The sequence below is a fragment of the Crinia signifera genome, chromosome 11 (genome assembly GCF_055691185.1).
Source record: "Crinia signifera chromosome 11, ASM5569118v1, whole genome shotgun sequence".
Taxonomy (NCBI): Eukaryota; Metazoa; Chordata; class Amphibia; order Anura; family Myobatrachidae; genus Crinia; species Crinia signifera.
The window spans coordinates 83,929,999-83,957,138 of NC_139227.1; the positions used below are offsets into that span (position 1 = coordinate 83,929,999).

The window sequence follows — 27,140 nt, forward strand, 5'->3', positions numbered from 1 at the left end:
TGTATGGTCATATAAATAAAGTATAGAACACGGAAATGAAGGTGGAACATGAATGAATAATGTTTTCAACTGATACCTTGGTAATTAAAAAAATCATGTAAGTTTTGAACAAGTTGGATGCATGAACTTTAATTCATACAAGTGAGATACTTAGGGGTACATTTACTAATATGGGATTTTGCCCATAGCAAGTAGAATCTCATTGGTTGCTATGTAAAACATCTCATCTTCAATAGAACTCCCATCTTAGTACATTTTCCCCTTAGAGTCCATGCTTACATGAATACTGCACTGCTGGGAAACCCAGCTCCTGGCATCATCTACTGTGACTGCAATGCTTGTTATGCCATGGCACCACCACTAGCGCACTTCACTATACAGTATCTATTCCAAACCAATATTATCACCCAATTAGACTGAGTCTCACTACGACCCGCAAGTTCTTCACACTCACATACTGAAATACTCAGCCAGAATTTCCACAAGACAACATAGGTAGCTACCTAGGGCACTATGGGTTTAGGGGGTCCCGCCGGGTACCTAAATGGATTTTTTGTTGTTAGAAAAGGCCTGGCTATGGGGTAGGCTACAGGGTCTCGAGAGTTTTTCGGGCCAGTGGGTACGGGTGGGCGTCAAGCCTGACAGTTCTGCTCAAAATGACAGTATAGAAGTGGCAGATCATCCAGCACAGCGCTCCCTGTCTCTCAGCCAATCACTGGGGGTCACACAAACATGTGCTATCTGCCTTCAGATGATGATTTAGATTTATACACAAATATAGGTAAATGTGTTTTTTTCTCTATCAACATAAATTTCTAATGTATTTTTCCAGCTAAGCAATGTCCGGCAAACATGATCTACCAAGAGAGCGGCTCCCCTTGCAAGAATTCCTGCTCCCACCTAGAGATACACAGTCTGTGTGAGGAGCATTACATGGATGGATGCTTCTGTCCAGCAGGTAAGATGTGTATAAATATTATACTATATCAATGACAATGACATTTTATATTGCTCTACGCAAAGCAATTATATAAAAACAGAACTTGACCACCTACAATAAGTCACGTATAAATCACTGGCTACGGTGTTTCCTATATTTACAGTACAGTAAGTATACAGATAAGAAATCATTAACAGTCAGGAATGGCTTTGATAATTAGGAACATCTTTAGTGTGCATCAAAGGCATGAGGAATTTTAAGACCTGGACAAGTAACACTCAGATAAAAGGTTTAAGTGCTGTAGGTCACACTATGTCACCCTGCTCCTCCAGTGCTGTGTATGAAGGAGGGGAGGGTTGAGGACAGTATCTTATCACTATGTTGGTTCCTATTGTCTGTGGCAGGTAGAATTGTATTGGGGTGGGAAGTATATATATATATATATATATATATATATATATATATATATATATATATATGACAAAGTCGGACCTGTTTTGTCGAAAACGGCTGCGTATTGGCAAATTCACATCTGTTTTCGACAATCCCGGTCTGTTTTGGCCAACACACCCACTTTCCGACACTTGATAGCCAGAACATTGAATTTTGGCTGTCGAGTTTCTGACGAGCTGAACAAAAACAACCCGGGATGTTCCGACAGTCGGAATCCCGGATTTAGTATAAATACTGTACAGAGGGAATAGTACATAAAAAACACATGTTAACACCTTACCTACTTTCCAGGCACTGTGCAGGATGATTACACTAACAAGGGATGTGTGGCAGTTAGTGAGTGCCACTGCAAACATCGAGGGATACTGTATAAACCAGGAGAAACAATGCAGAATGACTGTGATGAATGGTAAGAAACAAAATGGTATATATATATATATATATTATTAAAATACCTACTGTAAATCATATGGTAACTTGTTGCCATTAACCCCTTCAGTGGCAATCCCGAGAATTTTCTGGGCTGTGCCACAGTACCCAGTCTGGCAAGCCCGGGAAATTCTCGAGGTTGCCACTGTTTACAGCTGTGCAGCGCTGCTGAGTTCAATCACTGAACTCAGGCAGCTTCAGCGCTGCCCGGCTCCCTCCCCTCTGCGGTGCCTCCTCCTCCTCCTCCCCCCTCCCCTACGGGTTTTGTATTGAAAAAAAATCTGGAGAAGGCTTGGATTAGCTCATGACAGGGTTACCTACTTTTAAAGTCTCCTCTCTGAGAGAAGCCCGAAAAGGAGACTGTCAGCAGCACTTCAGGGGGCCGGGCCTGATGTAGACATCATCAAGCTCCACCCTCAATACTGAAAATCCCACAATTTGCAGGTCTTCGATGAGGGGTGGGGCACAATTTACATGTTTAGCCCCGCCCCTGAAAAGCTGCGAATTGTGGTAATTTACCGCTGCGGCAAGGGAGACTCGAGGAATGAGAAAAGACAATGCAGATCCAAACCAGATAAACATTGGCAGGGAGCTGAACATAGCGAGAAATGAAATGAGCACAAATGAAATTCTTATTTCTTTGCATGCGCAGAACCCCCTCCCATTTAAAAATGGGGCCAAATTTGGAAACGAATGAAAGTTTCAGAATAATACAGCTATAATGAGTTTTAAATGCATAACAGAAACCATGTTCTGTGTGCAACACCGCAAAGCATAAAAAAGCCTACTGTATATGTCCGTAAGAGCCAGTAATATATAATTCTTCCTATATGCTGTAGTCAGTGTGATTGTTATACCAATAGTCATTGGAACATGTTGTACGGAAGCTTTGGACTTGTTTTAGTCTCGTATGATTTACCATTTCTACAATGTTCCTATTTCAGCTTCTGTGATTCGGGAAGATGGAACTGCACAGACCGCGCCTGCCCTGGAGTTTGCGCCATTGAAGGAGGGTCCCATTTCACCACTTTTGACGGAAAGGCCTATACTTTCCATGGCAACTGTTACTATGTACTATCTAAGGCAAGACATTGTCTTATGTGGGTTACTTTTAAGAAATCTGCTGTACATAGCTACTGTACTGTAGATGTTTCTTGCTTTCTGACATTTAAGGCTGCCCCGTCACCCTCCATGTCTACCACTGTATTTTACGGTCTCCCCCTGCCTCTCCGTGTCAGCCTCTGCCTCCCCCTGCCTCTCACTGTCAACCTCTGCCTCCCCCTGTCTCCTCTTACCTCTCCCTGTAACCCTCTGCTTCTCCCTGTCACCCACTGATGTGTTACATATTGTGAACATGGGTTGGGGTGGAGGGGAAGGGCCCAAATTATATTTTTGCACCTGTGGTCACCACCCAAAAGTTCCACCACTGTGTCTATGCATTGTTATAAGCCTAATTCAAATGTGGACAGTCAGAGCTGCATTGCATGTCACAAAGAGCTGATGTTCAGTACAGGTCCGCAACAGGGATGCAGTACAGTGTCCGACTTCAGTGGTACTTCCAAGAATTTTCTGGGTTGTGCTCCAGTGCCCAGACTGGCAATCCTGGAAAATCTCAGGATTGCCACTGTCTGCGCTGCTTAGTGCCGGACAGCGCAGCTGAGCGCTGTATGGCTCCTGCTCCCCGGCCCCACCTCCAGGGATGTGTGCGGCGTGACCTTGTTAACACTGCCGGGTTGCCAGCGGCTGATGATGTGCTCAGCGGAGTTGCCAAGACCCGGGAGACACAGTGGCAGTATTTTTTAGGGGACGCTCCCAAAAATCCCCTCACCCAGTGGGGAGCGCTCCCTAAAAAAAAAAAAAAGCACTGAAGGGGTTAATGCTGCTTGGAGGCTGGGAGGGGTGGTGACGGCATCCATTTCCTAAAATGTAGGCATGTCATTGATGGTTTGGAGAAGGATATGCCGGGATCTACATCAGAGGATGGATATTTTCTGGCCCTTTTATTGTAGATGCAGTTGCCTGGCTTGCACAACCCCATGGTTCATGCAGCCGAGCAATGGTGTTCAGTGGTGCCGAGAGTTTGGAGAGAGGGGGTACTATTTACCTGGGCTCGGGTCTGATGGAGGGGGCACAGTGGGACCCCCATTATTTGGCAGTTGTAACTCTTCTAAACCCAGCACATGCTGGTTTGTGCCGGGCTGCAGTGTAGCCACGGGGATGACAGTGCTATTTTTTCTGTATTTTATTCTAAGGGTGCATGGCCATGCCTCCTGCAAATAGGAAACGCCTCTTGCAAATAGGAAACGCCCCCTGAAAAGTACCAGGCTCTCTACTGTCCTGTTGGTGTTGCATATGAGCAAACAATGTCATAGGATACAGCTCAGATTAATAAAGCATGGAGGAGGCCTCCTGCTGCATTATTGTATTAGTACCATCATCGCTGCTGTCATGTAACATCAGCAATAGCTACAGTACTGTAATACAACCACATCTGAAGCTGGCCCTATATACAGTATACCCTATATATATATAATACAAACAGCAACTGTATATCAACTGTTATGTTAACACATGTTACCGTCAAATGAGTGTGTTCACTTCCAGGTAAATACATACTTAACCCTTTGAGTGCCAAAGTTGCTGTGAGAGATCCTCAAAAGTTCCACTAAAAATGCCGATAACAGCCACTGTTCTTTGGGGTTATTCTGCTTCACTCGCAAAGGCAAATTCTAAATATCTAATGGCCCCCATACATCAGCAATCACATTTAATTGCTTCTCAGATCCGGTGATTTTTTTCCCCAGATAAATGGTTTCTTCAATCTATTTGACTTGCCCACACACTACAGATTTGTTTCAGTGATCGGCAGATTTTTCCTGTTAAGGCCCCCATACACTATGCGATACGGGAACGATTTCACCCGATTCGGATGAATCGGGCAGTGAAATTGGCCCAAATCGCACTTGTAGACATCCCCTCCGATCCGATGCGCGGTCCCATGCGCATTGGATCGGGGTCGGACGGGCTGCACATAAGATTTGCCAAATCTTATGTGCAGCCCAGCCCCGGAGCCGTGCGGGGGACAGCAGCGGGCGGGGGATGCCGGCTATAGAGAGCCAAGCAGGGGGAGGCTGCATATGGCGCCGGGCTGGAGGAAGCTGTTGCGGTGGGGTGACAGCGGGAGCAGGGAGAACTTGATGACATAAAGCTGGCTGCCGGGGAGCGCCGCAGCGGCGGGAGCCGCGAGGAACAGATAACTTAAAAAAAAAATGCCCATTGAGATGACTAGCAAGCCATTGATTGGCTGAAACCTCTCTAAGCCAATCAGCGGTCCGGCAGCCAGCGTCATCAAGTTCTCCCTGCTCGCCTCCCGCTGTCACCCCACTGCAACAGCTTCCTCCTGCCCGGGTCCCTATGCAGCCTCTCCCTGCTCGGCTCTCAATTACCCGGCATCCCCCGCCCGCTGCCGTCCCCCGCACGGCTCCCTCCTCCTGCAGCTCCCCGGGGACTGCATATGATAAATCCATGCGATTTATCATATGCAAACCTTGGCACATCAAGTGCCTAATCGTGTTTCCCCCTCCCGGGGAGCTGCAGGGGAAATCGGGTCCGACTTGTCCCTAGGACAAGTCGGACTAATGTATGGGGGCCTTTAGAATGTCCACACTTACAAAAATGAAACTCCAATAAAACCAGATTTTTTAAATATGTTTAAAAATCTGATTCTGCAAACGTTCGGCGATCCCTATTCATTTTTGATTGGGATTGCCAAAAGGGGGAGCCCATACATTAAAGATTAATTGTGGCAATCATCTCCACAATGGAGGATTGTCACAATTAATTGCTGATGTATGGGGCCCATAACTCTCTCTGCGCATGTTACATCTGCCCCACCTGCAGTGCACATGGTTTTGTCCATTAGAGAGTGGATTTGCCTTTGCGAGTGAACCAGAATATCCCCCTTTTAGTATAAAAAAAATACAAATACAGCCAAGTCAATTAATTGAAGTTTAGTTAAATATTGCACCCAAATAAAAGAACAGTCGCTGTGAGCGATGTTGGCATTATTAGTGGATATTTTGAGGATCTGTCACAGCAACGTTGGCACTCAGGGATAAGCGCATACTTGACATAGGAAAGGATTTTTTGGACCATTTACTGGAGAATACAAGACCTTTTCATTAAGATAATCATATAGATTATACATAAGTATAGATTAATGCTAATTAATGATTGGTTATTGTCACTGGAAATATTTTTAAATAAATCTTGAATTGCTATTCCTTCGTTTATACCAGGCATTCCCAACCACGGTCCTCAAGGCACACCAACAGTGCAGGTTTTGTAGATATCCAGGCTTCAGCACAGGTGACTTAATTAGTATCTGAGGGATTCTGATTAAACCATCTGTGCTGAAGCCTGGATATCACTAAAACCTGCACTGTTGGTGTGCCTTGAGGACCGTGGTTGGGAATGCCTGCTTTATACTGACAAACATATACAGATAGAGCACCTCTCAGTCATTGCTGCAGCTCGCCAGAATGTCCCCGCTAGTGAGATGGCGCTCCATCTGACTGGTCTCATGCACGTCCCAGTTTCTGGGCGGTGGGGAACATGAACCCTGCTCGTCTCCGCTTCAGGGAAATGGGCAGGTTTGGGGGGGGGGGGTTGTGTGTGTGGAGGTTGGGGCGATCTGCGGGGAGCTCCATTGGAAGGGGACAAGCGTGCATCTCATGCGCGTCCCCTTCCGGCGGCTGGCGGTTGGTGATCCGACCGCCAGACCCCCGCTGAAAGAAAGCGGCTCCATCTGTAATTACAATACAATTCCTCTGTTTAGTAGAATAAACCTTGTTGTGCTATTATTAACTGCAGTCCTTTCTATTGCAGGGTAGAACAAATGAGTCACATGTCCTCGTAGGGGAGTTAACACCTTGCAGTTCTATTGCGAGAGAGACATGCCTGAAATCTGTCATACTCCTTACAGACAACATGCAGAATGTAAGTATACCAATAGCTGATGACCAGGAGAAGCGTCACCAACCAATCACAGCTTATGGGAGGCCAGAACAATTTTGAAAAAAAATTGTCCAACTGACATGTCTGTTGTTAAAACCATCAAATACTCTGTGGTCTTAAGGTGCCCATACATGGTACAATTATTGGGTGTGTTGAGATGCGCGCTCCCGTCACACATCTCATTGCACAGCTCAAAAAGTATGTGCTGCATGTAGTTTTTGTACCATATCTCATCTCATCTCATTGCATTGAAAAACCCATGCAATGCGATGAGATGCGATATTGTATACAATAATTGTACCGTGTATGGGCACCTTTACTCTTCATTGCATCCTATCAGAAATAACATGAATAACAATATTAGGGCTTGTAACAAAAATGTAATTATGATATTACTTGATCTCTTTAGATTGTGACCTTCAATGCAGATGGCACTGTGTTATTAAATCAGCTTAAAATCACCCTGCCTCATGTTACAGGTAAAATCGCCAACAGTATTTCAGTGTAAAATATCTACCATGCCAGAAATACATTCAAACACTAGTATAAAATACGATTATTAATAAGCTTTATTCTGTCTCCCTGTGATTCCTGCACAGCCAGTTTCACCATTCTGCAGCCCTCTGATTCCTATATCATTGCTCAAGTCACTAATGGTCTCCAGATTCAGATTCAGCTGTTACCCATAATGCAACTCTACATCAATATGGAGAAAGCTGCAAGGGGTCGTCTGCAAGGTCAGTTCAATTCTAATTCAATAGTGTGTACCAAATGAAATATCATACGTTTCCAGCTTAATTAGAATGATGTTTAATAATCATAAGTAGAGACAGGATTATATGCATTTGCATATTTGCATATGCATTTGCATATTTAGCCCATTCTCACTGGTTATTGCATATTTTACCTAAAATCTAGTGATGCTGCATATTTTAGGCCCTGCTCCCTTTCCACCCACGAGTCACAGCACTGCTTTGCCCTGCTGCTGCTGGCCAGGTAGTGGTAGAGTGTGCAGGCTGGGGCAATATGTGTGCAGTGTGGGGAACCTTGGATGTACAATATGTCTGACACTGCTCTAGGCTGCAAATCCATGTTGATAAAAGTCAGTCGGGCGGATGCCATTACGAAGCTCCTGAACCTTTGCCTGCCCCTGGCCTGGGACTTTTCACCAAGAGACAGACTTCTGCAGCAGTGGAGGCGGGCAGAAGGGTTGTGACATCACACGGCGCGGAGGAAATGCTGTGTCACAGTGAGTATGTGGCGCAGGGAGGAAGCCTTCCACTGTGCCGCCCTATGCTGACATTTGATCCATCGGCGCTGGAGATGAGGGTCCGTGTAGTTGATGCCAGAAGAGCCTAGGAGGCTGCAGTCTGCTGTAGCAGCCAGGAAGAAAAAAAATCCTGTGTACAGCACTAAACATCTGCAGGTGCTATGGGCCTATTTTTGAAGTTTATTTGCAACTAATTGTATGCTGATTTTTAAATAATTTAATGTAGCATATTTTAACACTTTTAATGCATATTTTAAGTATTTTTCATGCATATTTGCATGCATATTTCAAGCTTTTCATGTTGCATATAATCCTGTCTCTAATCATAAGATTTGAGGCCATTTTCCATACACTCTAATAAATACAGGATTTATGAATTGATCAGATATATGTATATATATACCCCCCACATATTCATAAGTCCTGAAGTCCTGAAAACACACCTCACCATTACACTTTATCATCCCGAGTCTTTTGGCTAAAATCAAGTGTAGTTTCTGTTCTTATCAGTGGGTTCTGGAACGGCCCATTTGGCAGATGTATTAAGCCTGGAGAATAGATAAACTTGAGATAAAGTAGAGATAAAGTGAAAAGAGATAATGCACCAGCCAATGAACTGTGTTTGAAAATGACAGTTGGGTATTGATTGGCTGCTGCTTTATCTCCTTTCACTTTTTCTCCACTTTATCTCTTCTCCAGGCTAAATACATCTGCCCCCTTGTTTGCTATCTACCTGTTTATCTGTTCCTATTGTATCTCTACCTGTGTCATATCCTCCCTTCCTCAACCACTAGCTTTTTGAGTTCCATAAAACACTGATCTACTATCTTACTTCCTACTGGACTTATCATCTATTGGGGGAATGACCCTCAAATATAAATCTCCTTCCCTGACCTCACTCCTACTGTATTATCTTGTGCAACCACATGGATGTCCCAAAGCCATCAAAGCTCAACCTGTCCAAAACAGAGCTTATAATATTCTGTTCTCCCATCTTGATAGCTGTAAGCACCTCCTACTGTATCTTGTATCTCCCATGAGCTCAGACATCCCTTACCTTTGATTCATGCCTGTATATTCTGTGTATGTCGTGTTTTCCTCGCTGTGAAACAATAGGATGCCCTGAGACACCTAATAATAATAACAATCATCATCATCATCATCAAATAAAAGCTGTAAACAATATTTCTATAACGCGTGATATTATTTTTCTGCAGTGATATATTTCATACATTTGTAAAATGAGACCTATTATGAGAAAGTAACACATTTTGTTGGGTATAGGTCTTTGCGGAAACTTCAATTCTAAAGAAGGAGATGACTTTAAAACATCAGGGGGACTAGTAGAAGCCACGGCATCAGCCTTTGCCAACACGTGGAAGGCCCAACCCACCTGCGATGACATGTCAGATTGGTTGGATGATCCCTGCAGCCTCAGCATTGAGAACAGTAAGATAATGTTAATAGCTTTGTGGCAATTCCTGGTTAATTAGCGCAGTAGAGTGGTGCCATGCAGTGTTTAGGTCCTAACTCCGGGTCCACTTAAAGTTGTGAATAAGGTTTGAATAAGTAAAATTTGCTTCATCATTCTTGAATCAAACAACAAAAACAGCCAATTCCCATCTCATTGCTTGACTCTTTACTGTACTGGGCAGCTAGTAAGTCTAGTAAGACACTAAGAAGTCTAGTAATCAGAAAAATTATAATAAACTATGAAATTTAACATGCAATAAAATTGAGGTTCTTAGCATAATTTTTAGCCTGAAAATATAGGTACACCTACCATGGCCATGTGACCTCATCAGGTGGGTCCCTAACATTGCTAAGGTTCAAGACCAGAAGATGGGACCGACAAAGGTCAGCACTACCCTACTGCCCAAAGGTGTCACACTAGTGAGAAGTAGCAGTTTAAGGTATTCAATCTTGATACCGACTGTCGGAACGTTTACAACAATTGGAATAGTGTCCGTTTATGAAGTCAATTGGACAGTCAACTTCAATCTTCCAACTGTCGGAAACATTCCAACAGTTGGAATACACATGGATTGTCAATTTGACAGTCTAGCGGCCTTTTTCAACAATGCAGATTTTACTTTCTAAAGACGCTCGCATGCCTCATGGCAACAGAGCTCCCCACTGCCGACCACCACCTCCCCTGCCGCCGCCGGTCGCCCGCACCACCCCGATCCCCCCCTAACTCTGCCCCTCTCCCTGAAGTGGAGAGGGACAGGATGCCGCTGCCCTGCCGCTGAAAGACTGGGACGCATGTGCGCGTGTTTATATTAGATAGTTATGCTATTGTACCTTTTTGTTGTCCAGAAAACTATGCAGACTATTGGTGTTCTACGATGGAAAAAGTTGAATCTCGATTTGCCATATGTCATTCTGCAGTTGACCCAACTGAATATGTAAAGGTCAGTATCAGTGAATGCGTACACTCACCCATTCATGTACAGGAAGTCCTCACTGACTTTAGTTTCCCTGTTATATTTTGCACCTGACAGAGATGTCGATATGACTCGTGTATCTGTAAAGACAGTGAGCTTTGCATGTGTGCTGCTGTATCATCCTACGTCAGAGCCTGTGCTTCTAAAGGGATCATCCTGTGGGGATGGAAAAATGGCATCTGTGGTAAGTACAGCAATACTGTTCATAGAGGCGTTGGTAGTAGCTCCAATGCAGTCAGCCTCACCCTAGGAAATGCAGCCCACTCTGACCAACCTAAAGCTGATTGGCAATAAGACTGGATGACTACATGCTCTGTGTTTCCTTGCTATAGTGCCATCAGCCTTGGCAGAATTGGCGACTGCTGGCTATGGGACATTCGGTGGAACCCCAGATTTTTAATTTCATTGATTTTGTTTATACCAGCCAAAATGATGAGAAATAAAATGTAATATCCAAGGCTTCTCCATTTATTTTGGGGATGGGGTGGGGCCTTTTTTACTTAGTAGATGCACATTTACTAAGATGGGAGTTCTATTGAAGATAGGTGCTATCATAGCAACCAATCAGATTTTGCTTTCTATCTATTTAGCACCATCTAGATCTAGAAGACAATAGAATCTGATTGATTGCCTATAGCAGGGATGGGGAACCTTTGGCTCTCCAGATATTGTTAACTACACATCCCAGAATGCCCTGCAACAGTTTTAGCATGGCCAAATAGCAAAACTGTACCAGGGCATGCTGGGATGTGTAGTTCAACAACAGCTGGAGGGCCCAAGGTTCCCTATCCCTGACCTATAGCAACATCCCATCTTCAGTAGAACTCCCATCTTAGTAACTTACCCTGTATAGTCTATTATTTCCTGGTTTTACTACATTCTACATAGCACTCTATAAATTAAATCTAGTAGCAAATTTTAACTGATTAAACAAAGACCATACACTTTACAGACATACAGTAGTAATGCAACTTGAGGATTATCTCTTGGTTTATAAACATCAGTCAACTGAAACTAGTTTAATATGTAGCAGACGCAAACAGAAGAAAGATTGTCTGACTTGAATTCCCTGTAAAACATTTCTCTTTTACTTTATCCCCTGCAGACAATGAGATTACCTCTTGCCCAGCTTCCCAAGTCTATCTGTATAACCTGACTACATGTCAGCCAACATGTCGGTCCTTGGCAGAGGGGGAGAAAGTTTGCGCTAGTGTGTTCACTCCAGTAGATGGCTGTGCGTGTCCGGATGGACAATATCTGAATGAGAAGGACCAATGTGTAACTATATCCAAGTGCTCCTGCTATTACCATGGGACCTACCTGGATCCATTGGATGTAATCTACAAACAGGGTGAACGTTGGTAAGGGCTAAATAAGGTACATATTTTACAGCTGTGAAACCAAAACTTATAATGGTAAGAGTTTAACATAAGGAGAGATGACCCTATTTCTGGGAAAATAATTGTGGATGCTTGGTAGATCTTGGTGCCATCTTCAAATTCCCGCTAAGCCCGAAAAGTCTAGCTGCAGTGCAGACAACAGCTGGAGGGGAGAGAGCTGGGGTATGGCAGGCCATTGAGGAGAATGCTGCAGTGGTCGAGCGATGAGATGACCAGTGAGTGAATAAAAAGTTTAGTTGCACTCTGGGAGAGGAATGGCCTGAAGTTGCATAGCTGGAACTAACAGTATTGGTCCAGAGATTTGACTTGAATGGGAGGCTAGGACAGAACCCTGGGGGAGCCCAACAGGGAGGATTGAAGGTGGTGAGATGCAGCTGGAGGTAGACACTGGGAAGGAGCGGTTAGTAAGATAAAAGATGAACCAGGAGAGAACAGTGCTAGAGAGGCCAATAGTCTGGAGGGTTTGGAGTAGGAGAGGATGCTCCACAGTGTCAAAGGCAGCAGAAAGGTCCAGTATGTCCATAACAAATGAACGTGTCTGATGAAGAGGTACTGATGTACAGAGAATATAGATGGAAAATAATTAAAAAGTGGAGACATTTCCTAAAGCAACCAATCAGATTCTACTTATCATACAATGTACTAGATAAACAATATTGGAGCTGGAATATGTTTGGATACTAGAGGGAAAGTGTCCTATTTAAACGTATTAATGCATCTCCCTATAGACTACTGAATAGCTCTCACCAAGTGAATGGAAGTTCTGGAAGCTTTCTTTTTTCCTTAATGGACAAAGCTACAATATCTAATGCGCAAGGTCTGAGTCCTCTTTAACCCTTTGAGTGTGAGTTGTGTAAAATATCCACTGAAAATGTCAGCGTCACTCACTGCGACTGTTCTTTTTTGGTACAATATTTATCAAATCTTCAATGAATTGACTTCGGATCATTTGAAGACAACAACTAAAGTGATTCATATTCCTCGACTTCGAGGCCGTCATTTTTAGCGAATATTTTGCACACCTCTCACAGCAACGTTGGCACCCAAAGGGTTAAGCAATTCATAAAATATACACTACACCTGTGTCCAAACCAGATTTCTTCAAAGCTACAAAAACGAATCATGGTGAGGTCCTCGGGAAACCAATGTCATTATTGAGACACCATTGTAGAGAAACCATACCTTGCCCATACGGTAGCTTAATAGCTGTATATTTTTGTTATGTTTATATACATAAAGTTGCTAATGATGTATTCTATTGTCTTTTCCCGCAGCTCTTGCCACAATGGGAAACTTATTTGCAGTAGTCACGTCAATGACAGTAAGGAAAAATGCTTTATTCAAGTTTTTTCAATGGTCAACTTTGGAAACTGTACCTGACATACAGTATAACAAACACAGCAAACATAATAGACTATATGTAACAGTATATCATAGTCAATTGATCCAACAATGACATAGACATTTGGTCTCTTTGCAGCTTGCCCTGAGGGAAAAGTCTACTATGACTGTAACAAGGTCAAATCAGATGTTTCAGGAGCCAACAGTCACAGGAGCTGCAAGACACTGAGTGTGCAATATGTACGTTACGTCTGTTACATTTCAAGTCTGTTACATTTGAAATAACAAAGTCCTAAATGATATTATATGTATATGTGTAGTTCTATTGCCAGAAATGTAAATATGGCCTACTCATACAACTATTATGTATCATGCAAATATCATGACCCTGACATTATAAATTAAATACCAGGCTTTCCATAATTTGAAGGTAACTGTTCCACCAACGAGGATAACAGAAACTAATGAGGATATTCCTGTTTTTCTTCTGCTGACGTAGTTTCAGACAGAGTGCATCTCTGGATGTGTTTGCCCCGATGGTCTCCTAGATGATGGTGCTGGAGGATGTGTTCCAGAGGACAGGTGTCCTTGTGTCCATAATGAAGATAATTTTCCCCATGGGACTCAGGTCAAGGTTGACTGCAATACATGGTAATGTAATATGTCCATGACAGATGTGAAAAAGTCTAAAATTATAGTTTAATATAATTGGTTGGACAATCCATATACAGATGGAGCGCCTCTCTTCATTGCAGGGGCTGGCGGTGGATTTGCCACGCGCCAGCTCCCGCCAGACTTCACAAGAAAACGCGTGTGTGTCCCCTTGCAACAGAGCTCCTCCCGGCACCCCCCGAAGGTCCCCGCCACATTCCCCCCCTCCCCCCCTATCCCTGCTCGTCTCCCTGAAGCGGAGATGGGCAGGGTTCCCATCCCCCAGTCAGATGTAGCATCCACTCGCCAGTGGGGCGGTCTGGCATGCGCCGGTGCTGGACAAGCGGCGCTACATCTGTACTAAATGGCCTATTCCAATGGTTCCCAAACTGTGTGCCGTAGCACCCTGGGGTGGGGACACATGTTGGGGTGCATCAGTTTGGTGGTTGAGGAATAATTCAAATTGGCCAGACTATTAATAGACAAAACCGCAACCTGTGGCTTCCCATCATAAAATATGTGGACAAAGAGAAGCAAATCCTATCTCTCACTACATAACTAAACCTAAGGATGACATAAAGACAATTTAATTCATTTATTTTATTTATTTTCCGAAATTTCTCAATAAGGAACTTTTAGCCTAGGGGTGCTGTGAAAAGAATTGTGATACTCTAGAGTGCCATGATTCGAAGAACTTTGGGAACCACTGGCCTATTCATTAATTCGAATATGTGTGCTTAGGTCATGCTTGTGCACAGCAAGGGGGGTCCAAATGGGTACTGTAAAGGCATACCTCCAAACTGTCATGATTACATTGTCCTGCTGTTCCACCCTCAGGCCGCAGTGTTCCTCACAACACTCACACAAGGGGAGAATGTGATGCATATTGCTCTGCAATGCAGGGATGGGAGCTGGGGGCATGCCACCAAAATAAGGAAAATGGGGGTCTTAGCCACATTCCCGTCCTGCCATGGTCTTGGCCACTCCTCCACAGAGACCTTTTCCAGATGCAGGCGCACCCGCGACTTACTTAAGTCTACTCTACAATGTACAAAAACTGGTCAGGTGCAGTATTTCAGTAGACTTTGCAGAAGAGGCATATTTACTTGACATTGTGTCACCCATAATGTCAGGCTGTATTCATATAAATTTGCTTACAATATCAATTTAATAGTGTGAATTAATTTGCAGCTTATGTCAGAGTGGAAGATGGACCTGCACTGATGCTATTTGTTACGCAACATGTTCAATATATGGAAACGGTCATTATGTCACATTTGATCAGAAATTATATGACTTTGATGGGAATTGTGAATTTGTAGCTGCCCAGGTAAGGAACTTCTGCATATTGTAATATGTTTCTGGTTTATCTGTTACTATGGGGCTAATTCTGTGCAAAGCAAAACCAACAAGTACTGTATTTGTGTAATTGGAACAAACCATTTCCGATAGTAGCAGCAGATCCCTCATTGGATGATGTTTTGTTGTCTGATTTACCAAGCTCTGGAATGCACATACATCTGTTGTTTTTTGCAAGCATGTTAAATGTTGGCTGCTCTTGCATGTAACATACAGCTTGGACAACTTTATACTTACACTGCCATTTAGATTTTAGAGTTTAGACACACCCATACCTCCCAACTTTTAGGCAGCAGGAGGAGAGACAGGCACATGCGCGCCAAAGGTGCACCAGAAATGTCGGCCTAACAAAAGGAGGCGTGGCCTATATTTACGGCCCCCGTGAGGCCACGCCCCTTGTTTTTGCCGTTATGGGGCATGAATATACACTGTGCGCACAGCATCTATTCACGGCGACAGATAGGACGTTCCTGCGGTAAACGGAACAGTTGGGAGGTACCTAAATCTCTCTACACCACGTACTCCACCTTTTCCAGAATTGACCTGGCCTTGGTATCAAAAACCCTTCTCCCTGATATACACACCATTATGTATGAATCTAGAGGCATATATCCGACCACTCTCCGTTAACCCTTGATGTACAGATGGGAGGGGATAGGGGCCAAACCTATTGAAAACTTAATAAATTCTGTCTGACGAATCTGGGTACTGGGGCAGACCTGGAAAACACCTGGCAGGACTTTTTCGACCTTAATGTGAGCTCCGCTTCCCCCACAGTGGTGTGTGACGCATTTAAGTCACATATTAGAGGCTCGCTTATACAAAAAATAACTACTCTTAAAAAATCCTATAGGCAGACAGGAATTAGAATCTATGTGTAGACACTGGGAACATGCGTATCTGGAGGATGGTACGGACGCCTCTAAACAGCAGTGGTTTTCGGCTCGGGGAGGCATGGGTAGAATATCTTAATGATAAAGCGAAATACTGTATGAACTACTCTATATTAAAAACACTCTCAGTATGTGTTTGGGGATAGGTCCGGCAGCTACCTGGCTAGATTGGCTGATACAGAGAATCCCAGCAACACTGTATGTCAGATACTTACCCCACGGGGAATATCTTACACCAAAACACAGGACATTGTTGCTCAATTCTTGGTATACTACCAAAATCTCTATAGTTCTAAATTAACTCATGACATCCCTGCCATACAAAGTTGCCTAGAACAGATTGCTATGCCCTCTTTGTCATCTGTAGACAGAGACGCCCTTGACACACCTTTGCGGGTGGATTAGGTAGAGTTGGCAATAAGATCTTTTCCTGCAGGTAAGGCCCCGGGCCCAGGGCAGCCGAGAGGGGGGGGGAGCGGGTACTAATTACCCGGGCCCAGGCTTGCTGGAGGGGCCCCGCAGGGGCCCTGGTCCGACCCCTCCCTTCCCCCTCCGTCCCTCCCGGGTAGCAACAGCAGCACACACTTCTACAGCATGCGCTGTGCTGACAGCAGGCTCAGCATGAGTGTCTCACTGACAGCATGAGAGGTCATGCTGAGCCTGCTGTCAGCACAGCACATGTTGTAGGTGTGTGCTGCTGCTGCTGAGATTACAGTTTTTAGAGTTTTTTTAGGGCGTGGCCTAAGTGCGGGAGATGCCCACACCCCCACACTTAGGCCACGCCTCCAAAAATTTACCGGGGCCCGGCATTCCTCTCGGCTGCCCTGCCCGGGCCTTGATGGCCTTCCCCTGGACCTCTACAAAAAGCATATACAGTATCCTTTTATGCCCCCATTTTGCTAAACCTATATAATGAGTTGTTTTCCCATGGTTCCTTGCCACAATCAATGTCTGAAGCCAATATAATAGTCCTGCTAAAGCCAGAAAAGAACCCTAGTTCTGTAGATTCTTATAGACCCATATCACTAATACCCACAGATATAAAACAATCTTGCTAAAATTCTCTCTATCCGTCTTAATATGGTGATCTCTAAAATTATTCATAACAACCAAACAGGTTTCATGCCGGGCAAATCAACCATGATCAATTTGCGCAGAATCTTTACCCATTTGCAGAGCCCGTGTGAGGACACCCATACCTCTGTGGTGGTCTTGTTAGACACAGCCAAGGCATTCGACTTGGTCGAGTGGGAATTCCTTTGGCAAACCTTGTCTAAAGTGGGGATTGTTCCTGGCTTTATTAAATGGGTTCGCCTACTGTATGCCTCTCCACAAGCTAGGGTCTCTGTGAATGGGTACGTGTCCGCTTCATTTCACCTAGAGAAGGATACTCCGCAGGGCTGCCCCCTGTCGCCCACTCTCTTTGCCATCGTGGTGGAACCCCTGGCCTGCCTGATTCGTGCTTCATCCGCAGTTACATGGTTTCGGATAGGTCAGCTAGAAGAAAAAAATTGCCCTATATGCTGATGACATCCTTTTATTTGTCTCTAACTATGCCTCTTCTATGCCCCCCATACTTGATATTATTGACACATTTGGAGAATACTCAGGTATCAAGATAAATTGGGATAAATCCTGTATTCTTTCCTTCAGAGGAGTAATTCCGGAGGTCCCTGCCATCTCACTTCACTTGCGTTGGTTGAACTCTTTTAAATATCTAGGGGTTTATGTATCCAATGTCCCGTCCATATACATTTCCCGAAATATCCAACCACAGATACTGTAGCTTACTTGAAATCCAGAATCTCAGTGTGGGGTAAACTGCCTCTGACTGTTTCGGGCAGGATAAGCCTTATCAAAATGACAGCTCAACCAAAAATCCTATATATCTTACAACATGCCCCGATCTACATACCCCTTCAAGTGTTTAGAAATATAGATCGCCTACTCTCTTCCATTATATGTTCTGGCAAATGGGCCCGCATAAGGTTACATACTGTACTATAGCTGATAGATAAATGTGTGTGAAAGTTCTAAGTAAAATAATTGTGATTTGATGTCATTGAGTAAATTAAAGAACAGCAATTTTGTATATCACTTATTTCCAGGATTACTGTGGTCCTGATGGCAACTTTAGTATCATCACTGAGAACATTCCTTGCGGCACCACCGGAGTAACTTGTTCAAAGTCTATCAAAGTTTTTCTTGGGGTATGTATTTTATACCTTCAGTGTTCTCTAAGGTTTTGGTTGTTTGGAGGAGTCTTAATTGGATACTAAATGTGCTGCCTGTCATGTCAGAATGTGTTACTGGATGACCCAAGTGCAATAAAAAGATCAAGCCACTCAGACATGTAGCACTGAGGATCTTATGTAATAGTCTGCGAGATGCAGGCACGTGGGCAATTCCAGTGTGTCTGACTGTATTGTCAAACCAGCAATAAATTATTGCATCCTTTAAAATATGAGAATATTTGCCAGATCCACCTGCATCTCACAAACTTCATTCATTATGGAGAACTTGATAGATTATGGAGAATTGGAAAAAGTACAACCTGTATAGCACTATGCTACTACAAGCTTCAATTATTACCCATGAACTTACCCCCATCCAGTGACAGAACGCATTGGTAATTGAATTTGCATCTTGCTCTCTGATGTTGATTGTCGCTGGATGTTGATGTCTGATGCTGATTCTTTTGTACTGTGCATACTAACATGTATGGCAAAGCCCTCACTATAGAGAGACAGATAGAGAGAGAGGGGGAGAGAGAGAGGGAACCAGAGAACTGAACTTGAATTTGAATTTTTTTTTAATTGTAGGTAATATGTATATGGCAGTTGTTCCCAAACTTGGTGTTGTGACACTACTTGCAGAGGTGCCCTGGGTTGGTGGTCCAAAACCAATTATAGTCAATGTAATAGGCTAAAACTAGTAGCGTCTCCAGAGGTTGGGCAGGAACACAACAATATTCAAATATGGGAACCACACCCACTGTTAGTGAGTCAGTTTGGAATGCACCCCCCCCCCCCCCCCCCACACTGGCTAAATCATTGCTTTTGGCATCTTATCATAAAATATGTAGACAGACTAAAGCGAATCCCGTCTTACTACAAATATCTGAACCTAAGTATGACATATACACTTGCATAAATTATTATGTTTTACCATTTCACAAAAAGATTATTTTTAAATAGGGGTGCAGTGAAAAAATTCTAATACTATGGGCCTCAAAAATGTTTATGAACCCCAGATAAGAAGTATACTGTAAATGCAAACTAGTTATTATATACCAATATTAGATTTAATACTCACAAATGGTGACAGGATATCAGACATATATGTGGGTGAGAACCTGGGATCCAGTGATCATCAAGCAGTATGGTTTAGTATCAAGGCAGGGTCCAACTCGTCACACAAAAACTAAGGTGTTGGATTTTAGGAAGGCTGACTTTGCAAAAATGATGAGATGTTTAAGCGACTCATTAGCGGATTGGACGAACTTGAAAGGAGTGCAGGAGAGGTGGAGAAAATTAAAAAGTGCAATACTAAAGGCAACGGACCTTTGTATCAAAAGGGTTAAGAAAAGTACCAGGAAAAGGAAGCCAGTGTGGTTTACAAAAGAGGTATCAACTAGTGTAAAAGCAAAAAAGATGGCCTTTAGGACATACAAGCAGACTCAAAATAATAATGACAAAGAAGTGTATCTTGCCAGACGCAAAGAGGCTAAGAAAGTGATCAGGCGTGCCAAGGCACAAGCTGAGGAGAAAATGGCTCAGTCAGTAGATAAAGGAAACAAAACTTTTTTTAAGTATATAAATGAAAGGAGAAAATCAAATGGAGGAATAATAAGACTGCGGACAGACACTGAGAATTTGGTGGAGGGAGACAAGGCAATTGCAGATCATCTAAATAATTACTTTTGCTCTGTATTCACTATAGAAGGAGAAGGGAAGGGACCACAGTTAAGTTGCAAGGACATTCATAAAAATAAGGTAGATGGAGGTACATTTACTAGGGAGAAAGTCCTAACAGAACTTTGAAGACTGAAAGTGGATAAATCAATGGGGCCAGACGGAGTGCATCCAAGGATACTAAAAGAACTAAAAGATGTGTTGGTAGCGCCATTAACAGATTTATTCAACCAGTCACTAGATACAGGTGCAGTTCCAGAGGACTGGAGAAAAGCAAATGTAGTTCCACTGCACAAAAGCGGAAGCAAAGAAGAAGCAAGTAACTACAGACCAGTGAGCCTTACATCAGTAGTAGGGAAAATAATGGAAACACTATTAAAAGAAAGAATAGTCGAATATCTTAAATTAAACAACTTACAGGATCCAAAACAGCATCGTTTTACTGCAGGGAGATCATGCCAAACAAGTCTCATTGACTTTTTTGACTCCGTGACCAAAATACTAGATGAAGGGGGGGCTGTAGATGTGGCATATCTAGACTTTAGTAAGGCATTTGACACTGTCCCACATCGCAGGCTGCTAAATAAACTTGAAAGTGTGGGATTGGATTATAAAACAATTAAATGGATAAGAACCTGGTTGCAGGATAGGAAACAGACAGTTGTTGTAAATGGAGTGCATTCTATGGAGGGACATGTTACCAGTGGAGTACCCCAGGGATCTGTACTTGGACCAGTGCTCTTTAATATCTTTGTTAGTGACATTGCAAATGGTATTGAAGGGAAAGTATGCCTTTTTGCAGATGATACAAAGATATGCAACAGAGTAGACACACCAGGAGGGGTAAATCAAATGACTGATGATCTAAGTAAACTTGAGAATTGGTCAAGAGAATGGCAACTACAGTTTAATGCTAAAAAATGCAAAATTATGCACTTGGGACTCAAAAACCCAAAGGCTCAATATAGTATCAAGGGTACTATAATGGAAACTACTGAGGAGGAAAGAGATCTAGGAGTCACTATTTCAAGTGACTTAAAGGCAGGGAGGCAATGTAACAAAGCAATGAGGAAGGCTAGTCAGATGCTTGGTTGCATAGGGAGAGGAATCAGTAGCAGAAAAAAAGACGTAATAATGCCACTTTATAGGTCATTGGTACGACCTCATCTGGAATACTGTGTCCAGTTCTGGAGGCCATATCTTCAGAAGGATATAAATACATTGGAGAGTGTACAAAGACGGGCAACTAAAATGGTTCATGGCCTACATCACAAAACTTACCTGGATAGACTAAAAGATCTTAACATGTATAGTTTGGAGCAGAGAAGGGAAAGGGGGGACATGATAGAAATCTTCAAATATATCAAGGGTTTTAACATAGTACAGGTGGGAAATTTTCTTCAAAGGAAAACAAGTAATAAAACACGAGGACATGCACTGAAACTGGAGGGAGGTAGGTTCAGGGGAAATGTTAGAAAGAATTACTTCACAGAAAGGGTAGTGGATAAGTGGAATAGCCTCCCATCAGAGGTGGTAGAGGCTAAGACAGTAGAACAATTTAAACATGCTTGGGATAGGCATATGAATATCCTTACAAAGAAATAAGGATTAAAAAGGGTTGAGTTTACCTGAAGGGTAAAAAAGGGGCAGACTAGATGGGCCAAATGGTTCTTATCTGCCGTCAAATTCTATGTTTCTATGTTTCTATTATGTTTAGTTATGTTGCTGTAGTGGTCATCTAGAATGTCAGGGTGACTGTATTAAAACATCCAATAACATGTGCTTCCATGGATGTTTTTGACATATTTCAGAGCACTGTACTGAAGTTAGCAGAAAAACACTTAGAGGAAACTGTCGGGCAGGGTGGAAAACATGTGCAGTATTTGACACGAGAAGTCGGAGTTTACCTGGTCATTGAAGCAAGCAATGGTATTCTTCTGATTTGGGATAGAAAAACAACAATCTTCATCAAGGTGTCACCTGCATACAAGGTAAGAGGACTTTGGAACATAAACATTGTTTGTTTGTATAGTGTATGCATAAAATACATGCAACCCTTTCTAGAATACTTTGTTTAATGCTGCTTTCCCACTGCAGACCCGTTTTAAGTTACAGGTAATCTTAAACGGTATTTAGCATTCCCACTGCAGCAGATTACAGTTTTAAATGCCATTTAAGTACCATTCCCATTGCAGGTAAAACGTTTTAGCTCTTCAAAACGTTTTTACAGCACAAATGAGTGCCTGTGACTTTAATGGGCTTTTCAGGGTTGTGGGGAGTGTCACAACACAGGCAACAACCAATCGCTTGAATTGTAGCCTGTTTACATTAAGAATACCGTTTAAGATGCATTCCCATTGCCTCTTAAACGGTAGATTACCGTTTAAAACACTGCTTTGAAAACGGGTTGAAATACCGTTTAACTTTAAACGGTATTTCAACTCTGGCGCTTTCCCACTGCAGCCTAAAACGGTATTTTGCCCTCAAAAATCGGCAATATACCGTTTTAAGGCTGCAGTGGGAAAGGGGCATTAGTCAGGCTAGAATTGTCAACAGATCATAAATGCTCATTACTATTGTCTTATTTATATGATGTTACAATTATTGTCAAGTGGCATTCATAGGGAATAGAACATACAAAAATATTTGACCATTACAGATGATAACAAGTCGATAGGTCAACAATGTCTATGTCAAAAACATATGTCACCATGGACAAGGTCAACATAAACAACATTTCAAAATAGCATTGGTCAACACATGAACAGGTTGACAAGAGATGTTAAAAAACTGTTTTCATTTTTTTTATGTGTGTTGATTTATTGACTGTCAACCTAACCTATCCTAACCACTATAGAGAACTTCCTACTTGTAAAGAAGACTTTAACCACTTGCCTAGTGTGGTCACATAAGATGCCACCACACCAGGCTGTGCTGACCAATCAAATACGAAGACTCAGAGGGAACTACTGACCTCTCTGCTTCCTAGTTCCCTTTCCCAGTACTTGCTGTGATGCTGAGCTGGTAGTCTGGTGGCACATCCCAAACCATGGTTGCGGATATTAGCAGCGGTCTAGGAAAAATGAAGTTCCTTGTATACATCGGTGACTGCAGACAGGAGGAGCTACAGGGAATACATTTGTGATGGTCATGATGTTTTGACCATTAATGTTCCAGCAACTTAGCCTTTACTATTTTTATCATGTTGAAAATATTTTAAATACTGTAGAAGTTCGTAACCTAATTCAATGAAATCTAGGAGGCTGGATACAAGTATGAATTGAAGGCCATTTTTACTTGGGAATCACAAATAATTTCATGAATAAATAATTATATGTTATAACTAAAGTGCCAAAGATTAAATGCATCATTGACATAGAACATAAGTCACGTTAGCCCAAAGCCAAAAAGATATTGTTTAAAAAAAGACCAAACACAAAACAATTCATCCTATTGTATTCATACTGTCGTAAAGTGCAACGGAATCTGCTGCGCTATATAAGAAACTGTAAATAATATTCCTAGAATTCAAATGTATAATAAACTTTAAGCATATTTGTAGCTGAAATCATCTACAAGTTGGGGATATGTTGTACATTTCTCTGTGGCACTTATGTACATTTTTTTCTTTTTATTACATTCTTTTTCATCCAGGGTAAATTGTGTGGTTTATGTGGAAACTTTGATGATAATTCCCAAAATGACTTTACAACCAGCCACATGTTACAAGTCACTGATGTATTGGAGTTTGGAAACAGCTGGAAGGTTGACCCCAGCTGTCCTGATGCAACAGATGTCGCCAATCCCTGTAGCCAGAACCCACATCGCCAATCCTGGTCGGAGAAGCAGTGCGGATTAATCAAAAGCCACGTTTTCAAAGTCTGCCACAGCAAGGTAAACACATGGGATTTAGGGCCTGATTCAGGGGTTGTGGGCAGGTTCTGCATCATGATTATTGCAAATCTGCAGCTGCGCACATTCCTTTAAAGCTGCTGCTTTTTTGACAGATAGCTACTTTAAGGGTGTAGAAACGGGGTGAGGTAAGGCCTGCGTTCCCAAAAATGGTGGCATTTTGCCCCAGATTTTTATGGGATGGGAAAGCTGGGGTCTGAGTGTAACCACAGAGTCTACCTGGCCTTGCAGCCCCTCTTCCGTTGGCCAGCTGAGTAAGCTGGATCTTATTCAGCTGTCTATCTGCAAGGAACCAATGATCGTAACGTCTGATCCCATCTTGACACATCAGCAGTAATACTGGGATAACAGCATCTTGCAAGAGGAGTCACCTCTTCTGCATGTCCCTTCTTCAGATTGGATAGAAATACAGCATTGTATTTGTATGCAGTATTGTATTTTCACCCCTTAATGAATCAGGCCCATTCAGAATTCAAAGGAATAAAAGTTTCAACCAAGGTTTGACATAAAGTTAAATACGTAGACATCTACAAGTAACACCAAACACAAAAAGAAGAGAACTGACCAAGGATAAACCAGACATGTCCATGTCTCAAATACTTAAACAGACAGTAAAGGTTGTATTGAGTCCCCTGGAGATAAGTTATTAGCTACCTTTGGCTTTACTGTACTATAATAATGGTGGGAGTCTCGGGAAGTATGTCATGGTTGACGGGCCCTCAATGTCAGAAGTCAGCCAACGGTTCTAGAACTGTTATACATTGCTTTTCTTAAAAATGGACGCTGCCAAATTAACTTGAACTTGTTTCTAGGTGGATCCAAAACCATTTTATGAAGCGTGTGTAAATGATGCCTGCTCGTGTGACACTGGTGGTGACTGTGAGTGCTTCTGTACTGCAGTTGCTGCCTACGCTCAGGAATGCACCAAAGCAGAAGCTTGTGTCTACTGGAGAACACCAGACGTTTGCCGTGAGTAAAGCTGTAGTACTGGTCACAGAGTAAATCTATAAACCCAACTGACAAAATCTAAATCTAAATGTAATCTAAATAACAAAATTATAGCGTTAGGACCTTTACTATGCATAAATCAGTAATTTAATCTTATTCAGCATTGCATTTTTCGCTAAACTGGGATAATCCCAATAAAAAATAGCTACTGCGGCTAATCCTTTGTTTGAACATGCTAAATTGTTCCCCTTTTACACCTACAAGCTGGGTATCACTCGGGATTTTAGACGCGGCTTGTGACCCCTTTTACATTGCCCTTCCCGCATAATGCTGGGCGGGTTCCGTCACACGGGTGGTGCTGGGAAATAAGAGCATCTCCCAGCACTGGCTTTTCCATTGCAGTCAACGTGTCCTGTTTATACAGCACCATTACCCGGGTCCTTTCCATGTTCATCCCTTGTCAGGACAATTTTTTGGGTGCTGTTTACACCGACCGCTGACCGGAGTTGTCACAGCAATAACCCGGGTTATGTTGGTGGTGTAAAAGGGGTATAAATGAGTCTTTACACTGTACCACTGATCAGCCATATGTATGTAAGAAAATGTTGTATGTTTAATTATCTTTATTTATTGTTCTTATTGAATGGGACACAACAAACCAATATAGCACTATTAGCAGATTTGCAGTAATTTACGGTTAGACATTTATAATGAATAAAGCAAGCCACAAAAGCAAAATAAAAGTACATACAACAAGACCGCTTCATCGAATTCCAGATACCCCTAAAATAATTCTGTAACTCTCTGGTCCCACTGTGGTGGGATATCCTACAAATATAGATTCATATAAACAAAACATTTGATCTGATTTATACTGATTTATACCCCAAATCTTTATCCAAATGTGTTTGGACTAGTTGATGTTTCTAATATGACCTCAGTACTCTTTCATCAATATGCTGTGATCATATACAAAACATTTTTGTTATTTCATGTCTGCATTAGGATGTAGGATCATGTTATTGTACAATACATGCTAAATGCAGGTCTAATCTTATATATAAAATGTATGGTCATGCATTTGGACACCCCTCCACCGATTGGGATGAACCAATGCAAAGTGGTCCAGTTGGATATTGTTAGATCCTGGCCAGGTTTTATGGGGGTCCAGATTGGACCTCACGGCGGGATGCGATGGCCAGGACTTTGACCCAGGGAGCCTGTGCTAGGACTTCCACTGAGTGGATCACGGGAGACATACTTGGTGGTTAAGTTCCCAGTCAGACCTCCTATTGATGTACAATGGGCAGAACTTTCAGGGCTATTGGCGACACCCCAAAAACAAAAAGCAGCCACCTCATGGGTGTGTTGGAAGAGCTACTTAGCTACCAATTATTTTTAATATGTTGACAGTTACACCCAACTCACCCAACTCATTGATATCTTAAAATTTAAATCCAGGAAATGCTGAGTACTTTAGCTTGTTCACCAATTAATTATACTAATTTAGACATGTGAATTGTATTAGAAATATATCCTGCTGAACTGATAACAGATTTATTTATTTTTAGCCATATTTTGTGACTACTACAATCCGAAGGACGAGTGTGAGTGGCATTATCACCCATGTGGTAACCACAAAATAGAGACATGCCGATCTATCAATAATGTCTATACTAATGTCACCATCACTTATCTGGAAGGTAAGTTTTTCTAAACAACCCTAAAAATGATTCTGTACTATATAATAGGTCACTACATCAGTGGCATACTCGGATTAACAATTGACGTAACTACTTGAACAATACAGAGACCTGATTTGTGTTGAAAGAATGGGCTCAATACAATTCTCCTAGAGCTATTTTAATCAGCGCGGTACTAAGTTGGGGAATATCGTACTCGTGGGTGTATAGTCATGAGTATTGCTATTATCCAACTTAAGTTCCCCCGCAATGCTGTTTGCGCTGCATTAGGCAAATTTTCGGGGATTTCTGCTTGCACCCCTCCACTAGTAAGACATAGAAACGTGTTGATTGGAATGTTGCCATGAGCTCTCTCTCTGCGCTTTTTGTAGCGCACCGTATTGAATCGACCCCAATGTACCATTTTATATCATTGTATCAAACACTAATCACAAACACAACTTACAACTAACAAATTAATGTGT

The 27,140-nt window shown here is 42.5% G+C and overlaps 1 protein-coding gene across 1 annotated transcript in view; it reads left to right on the forward strand.

Moving 5' to 3' along the window:
- Positions 1–18,556, forward strand: part of LOC146045081 (mucin-2-like) — a 33,819-nt gene extending 15,263 nt beyond the window's left edge. The window contains exons 7-19 of the mRNA XM_083163765.1: positions 833–958; positions 1,685–1,802; positions 2,767–2,905; positions 6,710–6,820; positions 7,248–7,317; positions 7,438–7,575; positions 9,393–9,557; positions 10,428–10,522; positions 10,613–10,739; positions 11,661–11,916; positions 15,139–15,277; positions 18,308–18,409; positions 18,500–18,556. Coding sequence (XP_083019891.1) covers positions 833–958; positions 1,685–1,802; positions 2,767–2,905; positions 6,710–6,820; positions 7,248–7,317; positions 7,438–7,575; positions 9,393–9,557; positions 10,428–10,522; positions 10,613–10,739; positions 11,661–11,916; positions 15,139–15,277; positions 18,308–18,409; positions 18,500–18,556 — 1,643 coding nt within the window. The remainder of the gene's footprint in view (positions 1–832; positions 959–1,684; positions 1,803–2,766; positions 2,906–6,709; positions 6,821–7,247; positions 7,318–7,437; positions 7,576–9,392; positions 9,558–10,427; positions 10,523–10,612; positions 10,740–11,660; positions 11,917–15,138; positions 15,278–18,307; positions 18,410–18,499) is intronic.
- The last annotated feature ends 8,584 nt before the right edge of the window (positions 18,557–27,140 follow it).